Below are 23,045 nucleotides of genomic sequence, written 5' to 3' on the forward strand. Positions count from 1 at the left end.
AACAGTGAGTATTCTCAGAAGATGAAAAGAACTTTGGAAAGTTCGGCTCACATAATCAGAAGTATTCAAGGAATACATAAGAAGGATATTATATTTAGAATGGTATTCCAGAACTAGCTGGGTAAACAGACTAAATGACTTTTAATGTTGTGTCCAACCTTGGAAATAGTAATATCAATACTTCTGTTAGCGAAACTAAGTCAATCTTATCTAAATAGAAATGCAAAGACATAACAGAAAATTGCTGAGAGTAAGATAGTAAACTGTATTTCAATAAATTTAGGTTGTAAACAGATAAGTAAGTTACAGCAAGTGCTCTAAGCTATGAGAAGAACAAAAGGGCAAGCATGTATTAGCCAACCCAGTTTCTGTTGACAATGAATAAAGAGAGCTAAAAACAATCATGTAAAATGCTTCCCTGTCTCATGAGTAGGGTAATTTTCATTCATATAACACAGTTACTTAAAGTTTGATGAAAAGACAATATTATTTTAAAGGACAAAAGAACTATTAAAAATTTTCAAAAGAATCTCAACTCACCCATTCTAATAGTAGAAAGGGAGCCGAACAGCTTAATTATTCATTATTTTCTAAAAGAAACACTGTTTTGTTTCAAAATAAACTCCTATAGGAGAATTCAAATTAAAATACGCAAAATAATAATTTATGGGGAAAAGGAATTAATAATTATTGAAAATAGGTCAAGTATTATGTGGCAGGCATCATATACAACATCTAACAAAAGCTCAAGATGCATAGTATCCTACATTTAACTTAAAGGGCATTAACTAAGACTTTGTGAGGTTAGGGCAACTGTCCAAATAACAGACCCTGAAATCAAACCAAGGCCCAACCCAAAGTTCTTCTGAACTATCTCAAGCTTTATTGCATGACATACTGCATATGACACAATTAACTTTCTTATAAAATAATAATTCAATCTGACCTAGACTACAGTTTCTATCATAAACTCTGAATACATGAGCACAGAATGAATTAATTTTCTGCATTTCTCTTTTCTCCCAGTTTTTCTGCTCTTCTAATTTTCTTCCAACAAAGAAACATGCTACCATTTAAAACACAAAATACTAAAAAGAATACAATTCAATCACAAATTCATTAATATTTTTCTGAAAAGAATTATGATATAAAAAACAACACAGTGAGCTACAATTTTTAAAAATATGTACTTTGTTCCATATACATTAAAAAATTATTGGGGCTTCCCTGGTGGCGCAGTGATTGAGAATCCGCCTGCCAATGCAGGGGACATGGATTCGAGCCCTGGTCCAGGGAGATCCCACATGCTGCAGAGCAACCAAGCCCATGTGCCACAACAACTGAGCCTGTGCTCTAGAGCCCGCGAGCCACAACTACTGAGCCCGCGAGCCACAACTACTGAAGCCCATGCGCCTAGAGCCTGTGCTCCGCAACAAGAGAAGCCACCGCAATGAGAAGCCCGCGCATCACGAGTAGCCCCTGCTCGCCGCAACTAGAGAAAGCCTGCACGCAGAAATGAAGACCCAACGCAGCCAAAAATAAAATTAATTAATTAATTTTAAAAAATTATGTTAAAAGGACTGTGTTTAAAGGTACATTAATTACTATACAGATATAAGAGCTTTATTCTGGCACAGAATTATGGAAATAGTAAATTTTCCACATTTTCCTGAAGGGACTTTGTGTATACGTGTGTTTTGTTTTGTTTTGCAATGGGAGAAAGAACTGCCAAATATCTGGAATATTTAAGAGTACTCAACTCTTAAAATCAGTGCTTCTAAAATATACTGCCTTAGTAACAGATAGCCTCTAGGTCTACTCAGACACAGAAGCAGGAACAAAAGTTCAGAATGAAAAATAGATAAATTTGGTGGGAAAGGTCTTTCTGAGTGACTTAAATTATGACAACTTATTAACTGTAACTTAAGAATCCTAAGCAGTGATATTACCCTAGATAATAGCTTGGATAAGAAACTTAAAGGTACTAGAATGTCCTTCCAGTTTTGATCACCTAAAAGAACTATATATAAACTCAGGGAAGGAAGTACGAAGTTTTTCCCATAGACATTCTTAAATAATCCATTCTTTCTCATCTATGCCTCCCCTTAAAACACCATCCAGAGCCTGGGACATATTGTTATGCCAGCAAGTAAGGAGGTGCTCAAACAATGATGAGGACAGGTCAAAAAACCACAGGAGCCCTCATGAAGGGGCTTCCCCCCGGCCGAATCTGCAAGTACTTAGGCATCAAATTAAATGATAGTGATAAATTATAATTCACTGAGTAGAACAGGAATCCCTCTTTTCCAAATTTATATAGATAGAAAGATTAAGGGAGAAAGAGAAATACATAATCAATCCATGGCAGAAACTGAAAATCTTTTCCTTACAAAAGAATGCCAACAAATAGAAGGAATGGTGACATTACAGTCATACAAGTAATAACTGATAGAGACAAGGACCACCAATAGAAGCTTAACCAAGTGACTCAGAATTTCATAACAAATGGGATAATTACACAATCTCATTGGATCTGGCCACAAATTACTTATTAATTTCAAAGACAGAAATAACAAAGATCATAGTTACTTATTAATCTACAGTGGAGAACCTTGGCAGAACACCACTCACAAGAGGGATCAATGCTAATAATCGTCAATAATGAGAGGCTCAACAAATGGGCCTCCTCTTTCGATACACTGAGAAGGACACAACATGATTTCTATGGTACTCCTATTGAAGAAGCATAAACTAAATCTAATCATGAGGAAACTATCTCAAATTGAGGTACATTATATAAAACATATGGCCTTAACTCATCCAAAATGTCAATGTTGAGAAAGAAAAAGAAAGGTTAAGGAACTCTTCTAGATTTAAAATGACATGAGAACTAAATATAATGCATGATTACTACTAATCTTGGGGGAGGGAATTTAAGCTAAAATGAACGTAACTGGGACAAATGGGAACATCTGAGTTGAACTATGTATTAGATAATGGCATTTTATCAAGGTTTTATTTCCTAATTTTCATAATTGTACTGGGCTTATAGGAGAGGATGTCCTTGTCCTCAGGAAATGTACACCTAAATACTTCCGAGTTACAGAAAAAGAATCTCAAGTGTGTAAATGACTCTCAGGCGTTTAAGGGAATAAATCTGAATGCACACACATGCACACACGTGATTCACATTGGGTGCAAAAGCAGGGTGGGTGAGAGGGTGAGGAATCACACAAATTATAAAGCAAACTGGGCAAAAGAAAAACTGTTAGTGAAGCTGTGTGAAAGGATATATGGAGTACTTTGTGCCACTCCTAGAAATTCTCTAAGTTTGAAATTGTATCAAAATAAAAAGAAAGAAGAGATTTATATACATTTTTATAAAGTTGTATGTGAAAGTGTTTTCAGAATTACAGGAAACCCTCTGAGTATCTAGCATTATACGCGGGTGTGTCAAAACCACCGTGATGATATTCCTTCTCTTACCTTTCTAACAGATTGTGGATCGCTTTGAAGAGCAGCGTCCGACATTCGTAGGAAAGGCCATTTTCCCAGAGTCCTTCTTCCACAACTGAAAATAAAACAAAACAAAGCAAAACAAAAAAATGAACCAGTAAGCAGGGCATCCAAATAAAAATAAAAGAATCTTTAAAAATATTTTTCTAAAGCAAAGTTAATGAGCTAATTTAAGTAGATTAAATCGCACTGAAACACAGAAAAGAAGTTAAATAATTGCCCAAAGTCATAAGATACTTATGTACAGAAGGGAATAATGTGTTTTGATTTTAAAGTTATTGAAATATAGGCATGGTACAATCCCCCCCACATAAAGGTCTTACCAACCTGCCTCTTCAAAGTTTGAAATCATCCAAAATTCTCAAATTAATCTTTCTACCTAATAATGTCACAAAGACTAATTTTGTTATTAAAGTTCTATTTAAAGTAACAAAATGTCACAAATTAATACAAAGGTTACCATATGTATTTTAAGAGAGAAAACCAGGAAAAAATATCCAAAAATGACATTACACAAATTTCTTTAAATGTTTTGAAAGCAGTATGTGAATATGATTTTAAGGACATGATTATAGGGAGAATGTCAGAAAATTAAATCTTAATATAACATCAAATTTATTTCCTGAACTCATGATTTCATTAATGTTTAACATTTGGGGAAGCATCATATTTGCCTTTGAAATATGTTGTAGCATTACTTAGAGCCACCAGTAACTCTAACACAAGAGAATCCAACAGACTAACAATGTTTCATGTATTCCTAATGTTCTTTTCATATGTAAAAATTATAAAATGCCCTAGAGAAGATAGTTAATTTTCTTCTATACTATATTAGTTCATTTCAACATAGCAAAAAATTGAAAGGATGCAAACAACATCTGCAGAAGAAAATTTCCTCTGCCTTTTACTTGGTGTCTTGACAAAAGTACTCACCAGAGAAAATTTTGACAGAGAATTGAAACACATGTTAAATCCACAACGCATTTTTAATGCATTTACTACACCAACTGACATCTCAAAATGCATCTCTCCTTATTTTCCAATCAGAAAGAATTCAAAAAAGTGTAGTTACATTTAAGGGTTTTCTCTACAGGACTTTTTTTAAATGATAAAACTGGATAAATATTTTTTTTCTTGGGATGTCAGATAACTCTTTATCTTCCTGACTATGTGGCTAATCATGACCTACCAAATTTTTCCAAATTAACCTCTTCAGAGACATTTTATATTATTTATAACTAGAGAAATGGAAATAAAGTACAGCAAATAAACAAACATTCCTGCTATCAATACATTATCTCTGTTCAAGACAAAACATCCAAAAATTTTCTACAGTCCTCTAAAGGCATCATGAATCTCTATTTTCACACATTTATCTTTGGGGTAGAGCTTTCCTGAGTGAGAAAGCAAGCTAACATTTCAATAAAAGGAACATCCCATATTAATTTGCTTTTATTTCCTAATGTACGCTAAAAATTCCTAAAACTTCATCAACATTCAAAGTCCAACTCTTCTGAATTACTCTTCAAATCAGTCACCAGTAACAGTTTTTTCTACATATTAGTCTTTTGTGCCATAAAGAGTACTGGTGATGCAGTATTTATGAAAAAAGTGTCCCATTCATCTTTCCAAGATTTTCTTCCAAGTTGGTGACACCCATTCTGCATATTAAAAAAAAACCTTCAAACATATTTTAATATAGAATAACAGGCCTCAAATAAATTCCTAAACCAAATTATCAACATTGTGTCATCTGCTTAACCACCCTTTTTTCTTTCTTTCTTTTTGTTTTTCTTCATATATTCTGAGGCAAATCCCACTCCCAAGTACTTCATTATATATCAAATCAGAATCTAAACAAGGTCTATCAATTACCTCTCAATTTATATCTCTTAAGTCTCCATAATTTGCAACAACTCATCTCCTCTTTTCAAACATGGCATTTATTTACTGAAGAAACCAGGTTAGCTGTTTTATAGAATACCTCACATTGTCATCTGATTGTTTCCTCGTGATATTATTTTTTAATGTTGGCGCTACGTTGACCTTAACAGAAGATGTCAAAGGAAAGTTCTCAAACAACAGAGCTCTATTTCTTCCTCAAATGATCCTTAAATAATTTGTTAGCTGAAATGTTGAAGGGTTATAACTGTCTAGACATGCAATGTGGAATACTAAACAAATGTGAGCATGCACAGGCAATGCCAATTACATCACCGTCTTAAGATACCATTATGATTTTATCCTGATTTTAACAACTTTTAAAATAGGTCTTAGAAATTTTTTCTTGAAAAATAATCTTACAAGAGCAATTACAAAAAACCTGCACCTAACATCGTACTTACAGTTAAAACCCTGAATATTTTCCCCTAATATCAAAAACAAAGCAAGGATGTCTGCTCTTACCACTCTTATTCCACATTACAGTGGAGGCCTCAGCCAATACAAGAAAAAGAAGTACCAGGCATACTAACTGGAATGGAAGAAATGAAATGATCTTTTTTTTTGCAGATGACATGACTATTAGAAAGTCCTAAAGAATCAACCAAAAAAAAGCTACTAGAACTAAAACTGAGTTTAAGTCAGTTAAGGTCAACAGATACAAAACAGTCATATTTCTATAAACTGTAATGAATAATTAGAAAATTTTAAAAATTTGAGTACCATTTATAATAGCACCAAAACCCAAGAAATCCTTGGATCTAAATCTTACAGTTGGGAGACTTACACCAACTGATTTCCAGATTTACTATAAAGCTAGAATAAACAAAACAATATGGTACACTACAGAAAGGACAGATATACAGATCAATAGAACAGAATAGAGTCCAGATATAGACCCACAAATATATGGTCAACTGATTTTCAACACAGCTTGCAACGGCAATACAGTGGAGAAAGAACAGTCTTTTCAACAAATGGTGCTGGATTTAATGAATATCCCAATGTAAAAAACTCAGCCTCAAACCCTACCTCTCACACCATACAGAAAACCTCAAAATGGATCATAAAACAACATGCAAAACCTGAAACTATAAAACTGTGAAAATATAGGAGAAAGCTTTTATAAGCTTAGGTTAACCAAAGACTTCAAAGATACGACACCAAAAGCATGATCCATAAATAAAAACTGTTAAAAAGAGCTTCATCAGTATGAAGAACTCAGTTCCTTAAAAAGCACTCAAAAGTTACATTAAGCTATGGAGAAGATAAGCCACAGATGGGGGAAAAGCAGTTACAAATCACATATCTGACAAGGACTTGTATTCAGAAGATGCTATTCTTGAAAAAAAATCCCTAAACAACACAAATTAAAGAAAAATTTTTAGAGAATGGACAAAAGATTTGAACAGATACTTCACCAAAAAAGATACATGAATGGTAAATAAAAACATGAAAATATGCTCAAAACATCACTAGTCATTAAGGAAATGCAAATTAAAATCACAGTAAGATAACACCCATTATAATGGCTTAAAAGAAAAACTGAAAATACTAAGTGCTAGTGAGCATACAGAGTAACTAGAATTGTCCTATACTGCTAACAGAAATGCAAAATTAGTACAGTCACTGTGGAAGTTGACTTTGGCAATTTTTCTAAAGTTAAACATACACTTTACATACAGCCCAGCGATATCCTTCCTAAGTATATATTCAAGTAGAATAAGAACTTAGGTTCACATGAAAAACTTCAGCAAATGTTTTTACTTGTTTTTTTTTACCCCCCCCATAATTGACAAAAAGTGGAAACAGTTGTCTCTCAACTGGGGAAAGGACAAACAGTGGAAAATCCATATAACGGGATACTATTCAGAAATAAAAGGAACTACTGATACACTCAAACCATCAATGAATGTCATTATGCTAAGTGAAAAAAGCCATACTCAAAAGACCACATGCTATAAGATTTCATGCACATAACATTCCTGCAAAGGTAAATGAGGTAACGTAAACTGCTCAATGGTCTCCAGGGATGGGGGTGGTTGGAGGAGGGCTGATAACAAAGGGACATGAGAAATTGGGGCAAGAGGTGGATGGGGGTTGGGGGGGGCAGGTTCTAGGTTATGCTTACATTGATTTTTTGAAATTCATTTTTAGTGCTAAAAATGAGAACAGGGTGTGAATTAAAAGGACTCCTATTCTAAATATGTATTCTAAACATAATTGTTTTTACCCAAAGGATTGGTGTCTATTTGGTTAACCTTCACTCATAAATTATTAAAAGCAAAAAACAAAAAAACAGTTTAAGCAAAAAGAGACCGCAGACCCGACCACAGTGTTCCTCCCCAACAACACAATATACTGTTATTTATATTATGTACTTTATGTTAATTCCTATAATACAAATAGAACAAAGTAATTCAGGAAAATATTTTTGTTTTTAAATATTAAAAATTAATTTGAAAACGAACCTTTATTAATATTATTAAATAATTAAATTCTTATATCTCCCTCATATAGTATTAAAAAGTTTAGGAAATAATGTAAATGAAAACAAGGAAGAAAGTAATTACATGAAGTAAAACAGATCCCACTACATTAAGCTCTTGTTTAAGAAAAGTAAACTAAAGGTGAAAAAAAAAATTATGAATTATCCTATAAGTTAACCAGTAAAATTTTAAATAAGTCAGTAGAGGTAATTAAAAAGGATACAGTGTTTGGACTTCATATAAACATTAAAATTTCATAAGTTACATATTTTATTAAAGATTTGAAAGCAGTCAGTAATTTACTAGAAGTCAACAACTGTGATCCAAGATTAACCACTCTAATAAATACTATTATTTAAGCTATGGATTTAAGGATAATGCATTAACATGCTAACCCTTTTAATTTACTATCTGTATATAGCAAATAAACTTGTGGAAAGGAATATAAGTCAGACCATACTTTATTTCTTATCTATTTCACATTAAAAATTTCCAGAAATACAAGAGTGATGTATATTTCAATGAATCTCTAAAATTCCAAAATAAGTTAAATCTAGAATGACATTTTTGGAGTCTAATAATAGATATTTGGCCGATAATCACTGTCCAACAGTTCTTGGCTGTGTTATACTTCAAGCACCAGGACAGAAATTAGGAATGCTCTCAAAAATTAAATAGAGACTTTGAAAACCACTGTGAGGCAAAATTACTTTAAATACTTGGCAGAACTGCTATCAAATGTTTAAAGTCTTTTATTTTAAAATAAGAAGAAGAGGGCTTCCCTGGTGGCGCAGTGGTTTAGGGTCCGCCTGCCGATGCAGGGGACACGGGTTCGTGCCCTGGTCCGGGAAGATCCCACACGCTGCAGAGCGGCTGGGTCCGTGAGCCATGGCACCTGAGCCTGCGCGCCCGGAGCAACGGGAGAGGCCACAACAGTGAGAGGCCCGCGTACCGCAAAAAATAAAAAATAAAAAATAAAAATAAAATAATAAGAAAGTAAAATAACTTAAACAGTCAAGGTTAGTTTTCTACCCAGAAAACAATCTTTCTCATTTTATAAGGCTTTATGTACCAAGTTTGAACCATGCACTACATATAAATGGAGGGGAGGGGGAGTGCTACTTTCCACCACAACGCTATGAGACAGAGTAAAGGACACAAAACATTCACTTTTGCCACTTTTGCCACTCAGTACCTGACTTCTTCCCATAGGCAAACTGCCTATTTCATGAGTTCTGGTTGGGGACGAAGATGGTCAGTCACCCTTAACAGGACTTGAAAATGCTGATTCACCTACAATATGGACAAGGATATATATCCTAACTACTAGATGCTCCGGCACCATACTTTGACCATGGATCTAGGGACTCAAAAGGGAGTGGATGGAGAGATCTTTCTGTCAGCACTAAAAAGAGAGGCTACAAGATCAAGTTTCCTGAGGTTCAAATAGCAGAGGTACTGTAGCATCCAGTGCTTGGTATTGATAGCACCAGTTTCTCATCAGACCAACCTGGAGCACTGATCCTAAAAGTGAATACTCAGTATTCTTTTAACCACCTCCTTTTCTTAGTTTACAACTAAGAACAATGATCAATAGTTTATTCTTATCTCTATTTTATAAATGAAAAAACTAAGGCTTAAAAATCTTAAACTTGCCCAAGGTCACATAATATATTCAAAAATCTAGTTTAAATGTATCTATACTCAACAGCTAACGGGATCAAATGCATTTTATATCTACTTTTATAAGTAGTAAATATACAAATTATTCCATTAATTAAACTCCTCAGGGGAAGCAATTTATTTTCATAACTGCACCGACTAGGACATTTCAGATATTCATAAACCTGTTTTGAACTGACTTGTTATTATGTGTGCACATACTTTTCAAATTTCATTGGAATTAGCTTCAATCTAAAATCTCCTTATATTCAGTAAAGAGGATTAGTAGCAAAGATGGGATTCAAATCCAACTTTTCTGCCTATCGCCCATGCTCTTTCCATTACACCACTTCTCCATAAGGCTTGTGTTGTTAAACTACCCCATCCCCCTTTTATTCTTAGGACTGACTAGAAAGGCAAACTTCAACACTTAAATTTCCCCTTGGATTCACAATTTGCACCTTAAATTATTGTCTTCTAAATAGCTGCAAAGTAACCTTTTCAAAGGTTAAACAAAACTGAAATCACAGAAACAGGTTTTTTAACTAATTTATCTGATACATCCTCCTCCCAAGGTATAATTTAAACCAACACTTCATTTGCTTCATACTGAGATTTTTCAGAAAGTATCCTCTTTTGAGGGGGGTGGGGGGAGGGGAGTCAGGGCAGAGTTGCTCTAGGTTAAGTTTCTATAAATGACATGAGGCGCATTTACTACTTAATTCTCTATCTCCCTTCCAATGTGCACAGAGAAGAATAACAACTGCCAAGAAGTTTTACAAGAAGGCCAGCACGTGCAGGGCCCTATCCTTATGAAACCTACAATCTCCCCAGGGCATAACTGTCTTCATCTTTAAAAGAAAAGAAAAAAGCCTTTCTAATTCTTTTGATCTTTCAAGTTTCAACTTAAATGTTTATCAACTCCTTAAGATTATAAATTAGTAAGAAGACTATCTCTATAGTGTATACTTAGGTATAATGGAAAATTGTTTCTAAAACTTTGCTAATAGTCTCAGGAAATAAAAGCAACAAGAGAAGTAAAATGAATGTACAATAAATGACTGGCAAAACTCAACCAAAATAAATTCCTAAATTAAAACTTTCTCTTGATGTTATGTGGTCAATTATAGCCAGACTGAAACTGAAAAATAAAACTAAGTACTACCACAGCTGCCTACTTAAAAAGAAAAACTATTTTGGCACTAAAGTTACTTCACTTAAATTGCAAAAGCTATAATCAGAATTTGTTTAAATGGCTCTTATTTAACCTTTTTTAATATAGTAATTCTCATAATCAAATATTTAAGCTGCAAAAGTATTATATAAATGTTTTCTTTTAGCAGAGAGACAGTGTTTTAGAAAGGAAAATTTAAATAGCAGTCTAATTACTGCTTAGTTCCCAAATAATTTTTCAAAATCATCACAAATTGTAATACAACTTCTTTCAACTTTGCGAAACATGGCTCCTTGCAGAACTAATAAGCTTCTCTGAAAGAAAAATCAAATAAAAGGTTCAGGAAAAAAAAGTCAATATGGCAAAATATCAAAGCAGCATATACTTCAATGATTTTGTGTTTCCCAGCAGAGATCATGGAAAGATATCTTTTCCAATTCGAGAAATGAAACTGACATACTTTACTTGAAGGGGAAAAAAATGGGAAGAGGGAGAATGGAATAGGCTAGGGAGGAGCATAAAGATTGTGAAACCTTCAAGAAATTCAAGCTCATGCTTTTAGAATTCAGGTCACCATGCCTTACACAGTTTAAAAGTAGAATTACTTTCAAAGAATACATATTTCCTCTGAGCTATGATACATATTTCCTTTTAATGTATCATATTGCAGCAACAGCTGAAATGAACGTCTAGACATCAAAAACACTTCTTGCTCCCACCTACTGCTTTTTTACCTCAGGCATCAAAACTAATGAAACCTATTATCCAGAACATTGAGTTCAGTAACCACATTGGCCATTGCAAATACTGGAGGGTGGAGGGACACTTTCAGGGATGGCACTCCTTATTCAGCCATTAAAATTACTGAAAATCAAATTGTACTCCAAACTCCAGAAACACAAATAGATTAAAGCAGGCACATGAAATGAGGAGATTATTTGCCAGTTAGATTTCAGTGACAAAATGCTAAAGATAATGCAGCTCTGAATCCAGGATTTATAATTTTCCCACTGCCTTTATGTTCAACCTTTATCTGCAATATATAAAGCCCACTAGTTTTGTTATTTTTAACTATTAAATCTACTACCTAGGAATTGTACTAAGCAAATATTATAATAACGTTTATCAATTTATCATTTATCCATTTAATTTTAAGGGTTGCAACAAATGAAATATTTTAAAGATAAATATATAGAGATTTTTGAAGTGTCTGCTTTCTTTTCTTTTTTTAATTGGGCTATAGTTGATTTACAGTGTCTTCTTAAAACTGACTCACAAAAAAACTGAGTAACAAAGTAGCATAATGCTATGTTAATTCTGAAATACAGCATTATACCCATAAAAAATCCAATTACATAACAACACTATTGATTGATCACAGTTATGTTGCCATCGACTGCCTTGTAAAATCTATATTTGAAGTCATTAATAACTAAATGGACTGACTTATTACTTAATTCAAATTCAACCCACTTAGAGTTCTGATTTCCTTGATTTGCTTGTGGGTGTAGAATATTTGGTATCAGTTAACAAATCTATGTTGAAATGGATTTTAACTATCCCAATGTCAATTCATCAATCAAATAAGAATTAGAAGATATATATATCAAAATGCTCCATTTGTTTTGACCTATTTGCCACTTTAAATGATTATGAACGTTGACAATATTCATCAGACAGAAGCACCGTTGTAATTCAAAATTTTAACAGTATAATGTCTAACTAAGGCATCTCTAACAGCATGAGTTCTCTGCCAGTTGCAGTATAACCAGAATTTTAATGACGGTTTCTACACAGCACTGTAGCAGTTGAGACATGACCCAAGTTAGCATTTCAATGGATCACAGGTCTCCATGTAAAGCCACTAAACTTTAAATTGACGGAGACCATAAAACTAAATTTCTAGATAAATTGAACAAGACCTTCAAAAGACAACTGCTACAGAAAACAGTCAGGCTGCAGTGTTACTTTAATAGTCACACAGTGAAAAAGAAATCTTGCACAATGGCTGTTACTGACTTCTAAGAACTAAACTTGCCCCCATTTGCTACTCTTTTCAAAGATTTTTAAGTAATTATTACTTTTTCCCCTTTCAAGCTATTAATATGTTCTTAATTTTGTTAATAATACACGTAAACAAATAAAGGCCTAGAGGGACAGCCATCAAAATTAACAGTTATCTTTGGTTGCTGGAATAATTATTTTCTTCTTTACCTCTTTGTGTACGTTAGAGATTTTCTTCAATGAACATGTTCCTTTAAAAAGATACATCATATTTGAAATAGATTTTTTAAAATAAGGCTACTATTATTTATTAAACAGCCACATGCTTTTTAAAAAAATAATGCTGTGTGTTCTTAAATTACAAGAAAGATCAACATTCTTAGGACAGGAATCACCACAGGAGAAAATTAAATTTTGAAAGAGGAGGAAAACCAGATATGTGATTCAGGTAGAACGTTTATATTGAAATCCGTCAACACTGCAAAACAAACATTTTATAAACTTCCTCTAAGACAATGACTTTAATCAAGATGACTCAACTACTGATTTCAAGATTGGCACAATTGAGCAGTAAAAATTAAAAATACTTCCTTCCACTCTTCAGACACAACCTGATTTGAAACACAACACACACACACACTCACACACCAGACTGCTACTAAAATTCTGAGAGAGCAAGTCCCCAGATTGCCTTTTACACTAAAGCTCAAACAGTTGTCTGTCACTGCTCTTACAGTGAGTAATCCATGCAGCTGTAACTGTTTGAAATGCAGCTGTCTCGCTGGCATTCTCTCCCCACCCCCACTCATCCAGCATTTCTGTTCTTGCTACAATAATCTTACAGAGCATTTTACAGGAGGCTTAGCCCTGGCTGAGGGCACTCTACGGCATGACCGAGAGAACATGGAAACACGATTCATTAGACACGCCTGGAGTGATAACAATGGTGCTGCTTCTTGCTGCCTTTCATTTCGTACATCAGGCTGAGACTAATGCATTCTCGTTACACAACAAGCACATTTATAGACAGGAAAAAACTGTAATCACCTTTGATTAAGAGACAGCATATTTTTCCTATATGAGCCGCCAGCCATACTGACAGAATAATTATTTTTTTAACTGACAGGTTAAAATAGCAAATGTAGCAAAAATAACATCTGCCTGAGGGGGAGGGGAAGGGGAGGGGCTGGGAGGGGGAGGGGCTGGGGAGGGGAGGGGAGGGGGGAGGGGTTGGGGAGAGGAGATGACTACTATTGAAGACTTCGTACACAGAGGTTTCTTAGACGAGGCTCAGTGTCATATCCTTGAGACCTGGTGGGTACCTTGGCTTATATTTAAGCTACACCGTCTATGACAAATAGAACAGGCCCTTATCAAGCAATCTCATTCTATACATCTAATTCTTTACATGTAAAAATTACAGAATTTCTTTGGTCACTTCATGTGTAATTATTACTGACCTCCCTTCTTTCCACTTCTTTCACCATAGGACTACAGAATTCAACAGTAGTATTAATCCTCTTCTCTTTTTCCATTATCCTACTTTTACTACAAAATAATTTACCCTCTTTTACATAAAATGCTAGGCCAAAACAGAAAACCTGCTTCCTATTTAAAGAAAAACAGCAAAAAATGTAATTTTGATTAAAAACAGGAATATAGAATAATTATTTTATATCACCCAGCTTCCTCAATCGAACTCAAAGCACCCAACAAAGGTTTGAATTATAAATTTAAAAGACCTAATTTAAACTGAAAAAAGTCATAAGCCACATTATACTGACAACATGTAAAGTCAATTTTCTTAACAGGAATTTTGTTACTTCTCCATATACCCATACAATTGCAGTCTTTTGTGGGTTCATGTATGTATGTTGCTGGATTATTGTTTATGGGGAGTTTGATAGTTGACATAAAAAATATATTTATTAGCCAGGAATTGAAAGCTTATATGTTAAACCAAAATATTGGAAAGTATTTTTTTCAAGGTTAGCAGACTATATAATTAAACATTTTTTAAGAGATGGTCAGTCTCTCTTTTAAGCTTTCTATAACACTACTCTATTTTACACCAAGAATGTGCTACAAAACTACCAAAACAATCTGTACATGTGAACATTTGTTAAAACAGTAAAGAACCAAAAGTGAGCAAATAATTGAAAAAGTCTGGTTCACAAAACTTTGAGTCCTAAAAATAGCCTTTTTAAAAAATTGTTATGTAGAGCAAATGAATTTTTGTAAAACAGCAAAATGCTTAAGCAATTTTTAGCTGTTGGATTTTAGAGTTTGCTGACCTGAGCTACCACACCAGGCTAGAAACTAGGAAATCTGCTGCCTATCTTTAATGTTTCTGTAAGAGGACCACTGACCCCTAATACGCATTTAAACAGAGTGTGTTTTGAAGAGAAGTCTGATGTGCACCACACTATGTTAGAATTACACATTTAAAAATTTTATCATCTGGCATAAAATAACATCTACTATAGAAGATAACATCTATACAATTTCTATTCTCTAAGTGCCCATCTTGCCTCCCTTATTTTGGTCTTTTTTACTGTAACAAAGCATGACTCCCCCCAAACTAATCAAATTACTTCCACAAGCTTTCCCGGACTGTTTTATGCTTGGAAAATACAAAATTAACCACCAATATCAAATATGTCACCACAAGCATTATTTTTAAAACTTCAGTATAAATGAATTCTTACTTTAATAAATAACTTGTTGGTTTACATATGAATTTCCATTATATTAACCCAGCTCTTAGAAGAATCTCATATCATTATTTTTCACTTTTATAAGATGGAATATATAATTCTCCCCTGAAGTCTTCAAAGTTAATTTATGCTTAAAAATTTTTTTTAAACAACCTATTAGAAAGCAATAAAAGCTTCTCAAAACTTTAAATTGAAACATATCCAGAAAGACATTGTCTTTATTCCAAAACTTCTGACATACTTTTAAACAGTTTCCAACTCATAAGCGAAAAAATTTAAAAATGACCTAAATATTCCAAAACTGCCAACATTTTTACTTCACGTAGGTGTTTCAACACTAAAAGATTCCTTTGCAATAACACGCTTCAATTATGAAATTTACAAGTGCTTTGGGAAATGAAGATCAGTTATTTACACAATGGTGTGAATGAGTTCAATCCTATTTTCTTTCTAAACTTGGCCAGAATGGCATTTTGATTGGAGGGTGGGGCGACCCAGTAATTTTGGATAGGGCACAATCTGGAGCTGGGAAGGGATGAGTAGGTTCAATAACACAGAAGGCAGTGGTTTAGTCCCTGTGATCCTGGGAGCACGATATCCTGTGAAAGAGCCCCAGCAAGTTTCTGGTCTTTTCCATCTCCACATTTAAAGTAGTATGGCTACAGTTTTATCCAGTTATAAATAATGGAGTTCTTCTGAGGGTTCGTTTGAAAACATAAATAAGTACAAAGAGTTTGTAAAGAGGACAGAACTTGCAAACCACCGGAAAAGGAAAAGGAGTAAATAGGACCAGAAACCCACAAAGCCTGGATCACTCCCTAGCACTAACACTCCCCAGCACCGCTGCTTCCTTCACAGTTATCTCCACCTTCCTTGAGATTCTTTCCAGCTTGGCAATTGCATGATTCTAACTATGTGCTCTAGAAGGTGGGAAAGCCTTCCAAGACAGATGGTGAGGACTTCAAATACAGAGTCAATTCCTACCCAATCCACTGGTTCTCATCACAAAACCCAGTACACAACTCAACACTAAAGTTAAGCATTACTGGTTAAATCAGTTTACAGAGGCTAGCCTTAGAATCTATCCACCGGTTGGAACAGGTTTTTCATGGGGGAAAAAAATACGCATTTTCCAAATAATTAACTTATAAATGACCTTTTGGAAAACACGGTATTAATACTTACTTTGTCAACTGGTGTTTGCCCATGTTGAGTCTCCTTTCTAGTTTTTAAAACCAGCTATTAAAAATACAACAATTAAGTTACCTTAATAAGCATTTATTACTGAAAGGAAAAGGAGAGAGTTTTGATAGTGAAGAAGAAACTCAGGAAGCTTCTGGGGTGCCTGTAAAATTTCTCAGGAGCTATATATTAGATGTCTGTTGTACAATAATTCGTTTATTTTGAATGTAATTCTCTATCATAGCTCACAATTTTAAAGCTTGCTTCCAACTATGCTCCAGAAACAAAAAATATATATGGAATAATACAAGGTTAAAATTCAATTGTATATATACTATAATCACAACTTTTAAGATGCATGTTCAAGTATCTTGTAATGGAATAAACAAAAATTATAATAATTGCTATAAATTTTAAACTTAAGTACATGCATATGGTCCTTAAAATAACAGTGAAAACCCTCACTAAAATATGCATATATTCAAGGCAATATTATTCCTAGGAAGGGCTTAGAGAATCAAATGTTTATCAGATAATAAAGAAAATAGCCTAAAGACAAAATTCAGTAAACATGAAATAGATGTCGTTTGGACAAAACATATACTAACACTATGTAAAGATACTGTTTTACAATCCAGCTTCATGAAGAAGCAAAAGCTTCTAAACTACTCTCACTGCTTTCACTCTTAGCATCCTAAAGTCCATTCTCCATGAGAGAGCCAAGGTGATCTTTTCAAAACTTAAATCACACCATAGCATTCCTCTGCTTAAAACCCTACTCCAATGGCTTCACATGGCATTAATAATCTATTTAAGCGCCTTACCATGGCCTACAAAGTTCCATATGATCTCATCTCTAGCTACCTCTTCCATCTCCACTAGTTTACCAGTTTCAACAGCACTGACCTTCTATCTGTTTCTCCAACAAAGTGAGCTTGGAGGCTTTTGCCCTTACTTTTCCCTGTGTCTGCATGCCTGGATGGTTTCAAGTCTCAACCCAAATGTTGTTTCCTCCCAGAAGCTTTTGCTAACTAACCCCCTTAGCTAAATATAGTATCCCTGCCCTTTCCTAGTCACTCACTTTCTCATCATTTGCATTGTAGCCCATGACCATATGAAATTATTTATTTGTTTATCATCTGTCTTTTATCCACAGAAAAATGCCACTTCCATATGCACAAGGGGAATGTCAATACTTGTGTGCTTAGTATACCACACAGAACCTTCCACAAGGAAAAACACTGTGATCTCAAAAAAAATTAAAAACATTCAAAGTGGAACAAAAGGCAACCTACCACCCAAAGACACAAAGACAATTTAATGTTACTCAACTTTTCAGACAAGGGAATTATATATGATATGGTAGCATAGTATAGTATGAGCCTAAGGGTTTGGAAACTATGAAAACAGACACTTCCACAGAATGCTTAGCTTTTTTCCTATTGATGATTTAAGGAAAGTTGCATTCTCAGAGTTGTGATTTTATACGGTTTTCATGGAAACCAAATAGGGTCATAATTAAAGCATAAAAACATTTCTAGAGAAACAGTATAAATGAAAGATGTGATGAAAATAAGATCTTATTTGAACCTATGATCATTAGCAAGATTAGACTAATGCGAAGGATTCTTGACGGGAAAAAAATCAATTGAATTAGAGTAAATTAAAGTGCTTTAAAATAATGACAATAAACTATCACAATTTAAAGCAGTTAATGTAAGGATGTGAGCCTATGAGTTTTGTGTGTTAAAATCAGCCAACTCTAAATTATAAAACTTCTATCCCAATAAGCAACATTTAGAAATGGAATTATTAACTTTTTGTCTTTCCTAGGCATAATTCATTCTAGTAATCAATTATAGATAGTTGTTATTAGTATTATTATTAATAAGGGCTCTTCACCACTATAAATTCACAATGTTCTCAAGTTTCTAATGACTATCAGTCACATTCATCAAATTTAGAACAACAAAATAAAGTTACACAATTATGGAGCAATATTAATTTGTTAAATTCATATTATATATTGATATAGCTGTATATAAATGTGTTACTTTTCCATTCTATAAGGTACAGTGAGCCAAAAGGCTCACTATAGTTATCTGAAGCCACATCTACAAAGGCCACGGGAACTTTTTATTTTCCCGGGGGGGGGGAGGGCAAAAAAAATTTTGTGAAAAAATATTGCAGGGCTTCCCTGCTGGCGCAGTGGTTGAGTCTGCCTGCCGATGCAGGGAACATGCGTTCGTGCCCCGGTCCGGGAAGATCCCAAATGCCGCGGAGCAGCTGGGCCTGTGAGCCATGGCCGCTGAGCCTGTGCGTCCGGAGCTTGTGCTCCGCAATGGGAGAGGCCACAACACAACAGTGAGAGGCCCGTGTACGGCAAAAAGAAAAAAAAAAAAAAAAAATTGCAGAATCATTTCTGTGTAAGTTTTAGCAATTTCATATGATTTTCTTCCTGGAACATCAGCTTCAATACCATTATTCTCAACTTATCTCTGGCTTATTCATGGACACCAAATTTTGTGATTCTCAAAAAAAAAGTTAACTGAATTTATTGTTTTTAATCAAAGTATAACTTGATCAATTTACCAACAGTAAATTCTCAATTTGAGAGACAATATTTAAAAGACATATTTTATCTATCTGAGGATAACCCAAATATTATACTTTGAGCTAGTTATTAAAAACCCCATTTTCAGCAGAGATGTTTAAAAATGAAGGTGAATAGAGAAGAAACCGTAACACAATGGCTCTTTTAAATTGACTAGACAACTATTCACTGTTCACATTCATTTTGTATCCTTCAGTCTGGAAAAAGTAAGGCCCCTTCTAACTTTCAATTAGTCATATGCTGTCCCATTTAATTTTTTCTCTAACTATTTTGCCCTTTTGAAGGTGAACTCAGATTAAGTCAAAAACATATAATACACAGACAGTAATTTGGGAGTGGATTTTTGCCTCCCCAAACCAGACATTATGCCTTGCCAAGGGAGAAACTGTATAAATAAGGCTATTCACAAGATAGGAAGCATCAGCACATGCCCATTTATCTTCAGGGTAGTCACTGAAACTTCAAAGCGCCATTACGCACAGTATCAATGCTTTTGTCTAAAAGATCTCAGAAACTGTAAGTGATCTTGGTTTCATAAATATCTAAGACTTTCCAGGAAACAAACAGGTTTCTTAAGTTCACAAGAAACTGCCTAAACATTTCTTATTAGCAATGAAAGTCACAACCTCTTTCTTTGAAGGTGATTGATCGTACTTGTATAAATTTAAGAAAAAAAATTTCTTGGCCACAATGAAATAACATAAAGATGTTTTATACTTGCTTTGCTTTAGTTCAGGTTAAAAACAACTATTTTTAAAATAAAACTCCAGATTGTGCGGTTTCAATTTTCCACTGCTCATTTTCTATGACAATCTGACCAAGAATTTCTCTGGTGAGGAGAGGAGATGATATTCTGAAACCTTTTTCTCAGAAAAATAAATATATTTGATAACATATCCAGTTTTTCTGTAAATACTAATGAAAAGGTAATGATAGCATAAACTGAAAGTTGGTTTTTAGAAATGAGCGAGTCAAGCTCATCTAAAGACCAGAAAGGACTTTCTGGAAAGACTGATAAGCATCTTGGAATCTCACTACATCTCTCACACACTGAGCCAATCTGCAGCCATTTCCCTCTGAGCCAATGCACTTGATGGGTGTGATAACAGATGGATCATTGTATCTGCCAACTTCCTGTGATGTACTGTATGGAGACTGATAATTTAGTGACTACAGAAGTCCTACAACAGACAATGCAAGCAATCCTGGCATTCAGTAAGTAACTGCATGCAGTCCTTTGACAGTCTGTAGGTTGAATATATGTGGATGATCAAACAATGTAAGCTCTCTGCAAGTATCTATGCCACCTTGAAAACAGAAAGAAAGTAAACACTGGGCAAGCTAAGAACTAAATAGAAAAACAGGAAAGAACTTAAAGTAACATTTTTCACTTAAAAACATATGAAAAATATATATTGCTCAAAAAGTTATTAGAGTCTCATAACCAGGTTAGCTAGAAATACAAGTGTACATAGAAAAAACATCCATTGTGGGCCTGATTTTCACGTTTCACAACCTGGGTGATATAGACATTTTGTGTGAAATAATTCTTTGTTGTAGGGGGCTATCTTGTGCATTACAGGATGGTTAGCATCATCCCTGGCCTCTACCCATTAGAAGGCAATGGCACCCTACCCCCAGTGGTAACAATCAAAAAATGTATCCAAACACTGCTAAATGTCCCCTGGGGGACAACACTACCACCCTTGTTAAGAACCACTGGAGAAGACAGTCTAGAATTGCACTCCTCTAATTCTAATGTGCATTTTGGAGGGGAGGGAGAGAGTATAAGGGGAGTATTTATTCATGGAAATTATACGCAAAATACTCAAACATAATCTATACAGAGTGGATCAGCTAAGCACATATTACTATGAAGAGGAAAGGCCATCTAAAGATTCAGTGGCAGAATTGTTCAACAGGTTGCAGAGGGAACTGGAAAGGCAACTTCCATCAACAAACATGAGAAGTGTGCTTGATTCTCTCTGCAAAACAGGAAAAAATTCATAGCTTTGCTATAACGCTGTATACAAATGATATTGATGATACTTCCATCACAAATTCTCATCAAATAAATTCTCCATTATGCTGGGCACTGATTTACATAATTGTCAACTTTAACAGATGCTTAGAGATGAAACTCTCTAGGTTTTATGTTCTGGTTTTTTTTTTAAAAAGCCATATTTATGCATATACATACAAATGTGTGTGTACGTAATATACTCAAAATCCCAATGTAGTCACATTTGAGAAATATGGGTACCAAATTAAGTATGACCATGTTATTTTACTTGCACATCTCTGGAACCTGACAAATGTACTCAAGTTATTCGGGAGAGGATTAGTTTGTCATTTTTGCAGCACCTCTAATGTAATGCTCTTCTTAAGTATAAAGCACAAAATCTCTTTTAAAATATTGTTTTAGGATACTACAAAATATTAGCACTTGGAGTAAATGTCCCATAATCAGATTAAGTATGCTATTTGCACCTGGAAATGTAGTTCTCTTTCTCCTCATTCTCTTTCTGCCTGTTCTTTTTGCAATTTTACTACTGGGCAAAAAAGGTGGATAAAGAGCGGAGGTGGGAAGAATAGACTGACTGGGGGAAATGCACTCAACATCACTTACTGCACAGTTGCAATTCTTTGATTAGGAAAAGTTAAAACTAGAAATTTTTGAAAACTATGAGTAAATTGGATTTACTGATGATAATATAGGCATAAAGAGAAGAATTCTTGGTAATCTGATAGAAGGACATGAATGAAGGGGAAAATTTTCCCCCAACTAGTAGAGGCCATTAGCAATACTGAACAAAATCAGAACCAATTTCTGGCAGGCCCCACAGATTTTCTTCTTCTTCTGAACTTCTCTGTGTTCTTCACTACACAAGCAGCCTTTATTTTCAAATTCTCAAAGTACATCCATAAAACATAGCACTTTACCCTGCAACACTGACCCTGCCAGTCAGCACTGCCTAGAAGTCCAATACTGGGCTTCCCTCTCCAAATGCAAAGGCTCAATCTAAGAGTAGAAACAGGAACTCCTAACAATCTGGGAACTCTGTAAGCATGGAGGAGAGCTAGATCCAGGATGACTATAGAGCTGGTACTACAACTCACGGTCTGCTCAAAAACTGGCCTCAACAGGCTTCAAGACCATGGTGACTAATTTGTGGCCTCTGGATACAGACAGGCCCTCAAGGCCATAGCTCACCCAGTTTGACAGTCTATTTTCCAAAGATGGCTAGCACAACATATTCCATTCTACATGTTCTTTTTACATTGTGATATTGTCACTCTTCCCATCAAGTAATAGGGAATATGTCACCTCCCCTGAATATAGATGACTCTTTGTGAGTGCCTCAACACACAAAATTTGGCCAAAGTGACAGTATGCCAGTCTCCAGGTTCAAACCTTCAGAAACTGGCAGTCTCCACGTCCTGCCTCTTGGAATGCTCATTTCTAGAATCCAACCACCTTGCTGTGAGGAAACCCAGTTCACATGGTGAGGCCACATGTGGTTGTTCTGGCTGTCTGAGCTCAGGTTCTAGCCAACAGCCAGCATCACTAGGCCAGCATCACTATGTGAGTAAAGACATCTCCAGAGAATATCAGGCCCCAGCCATAGAGTCACTCCAAGTCTTGGAGTCTTGCTAGGGGTCCTCAGACATCCTGGAGCACAAACTAGTAGTCCCTGTTGTATCTGAAGTTCTGACCCACAGAGTCCATGGGCATAATAAAATAG

At 34.8% G+C, this 23,045-nt stretch overlaps 1 protein-coding gene across 5 annotated transcripts in view; it reads right to left on the minus strand.

The window, feature by feature from the left end:
• The window catches only part of MED13L (mediator complex subunit 13L), a 297,857-nt gene that overhangs the window by 130,870 nt on the left and 143,942 nt on the right, over positions 1-23,045 (minus strand). For 4 of the 5 annotated variants that reach the window (XM_060121968.1, XM_060121970.1, XM_060121969.1 and 1 more), the window contains exon 3: positions 3,487-3,571. The exons of the other annotated variant lie outside the window; for it this stretch is intronic. In XM_060121968.1, the coding sequence (XP_059977951.1) occupies positions 3,487-3,571 (85 nt within the window). The remainder of the gene's footprint in view (positions 1-3,486; positions 3,572-23,045) is intronic. 5 annotated transcript variants of the gene reach the window in all.

Source organism: Lagenorhynchus albirostris, chromosome 14, assembly GCF_949774975.1.
Source record: "Lagenorhynchus albirostris chromosome 14, mLagAlb1.1, whole genome shotgun sequence".
In the NCBI taxonomy this organism is placed as follows: Eukaryota; Metazoa; Chordata; class Mammalia; order Artiodactyla; family Delphinidae; genus Lagenorhynchus; species Lagenorhynchus albirostris.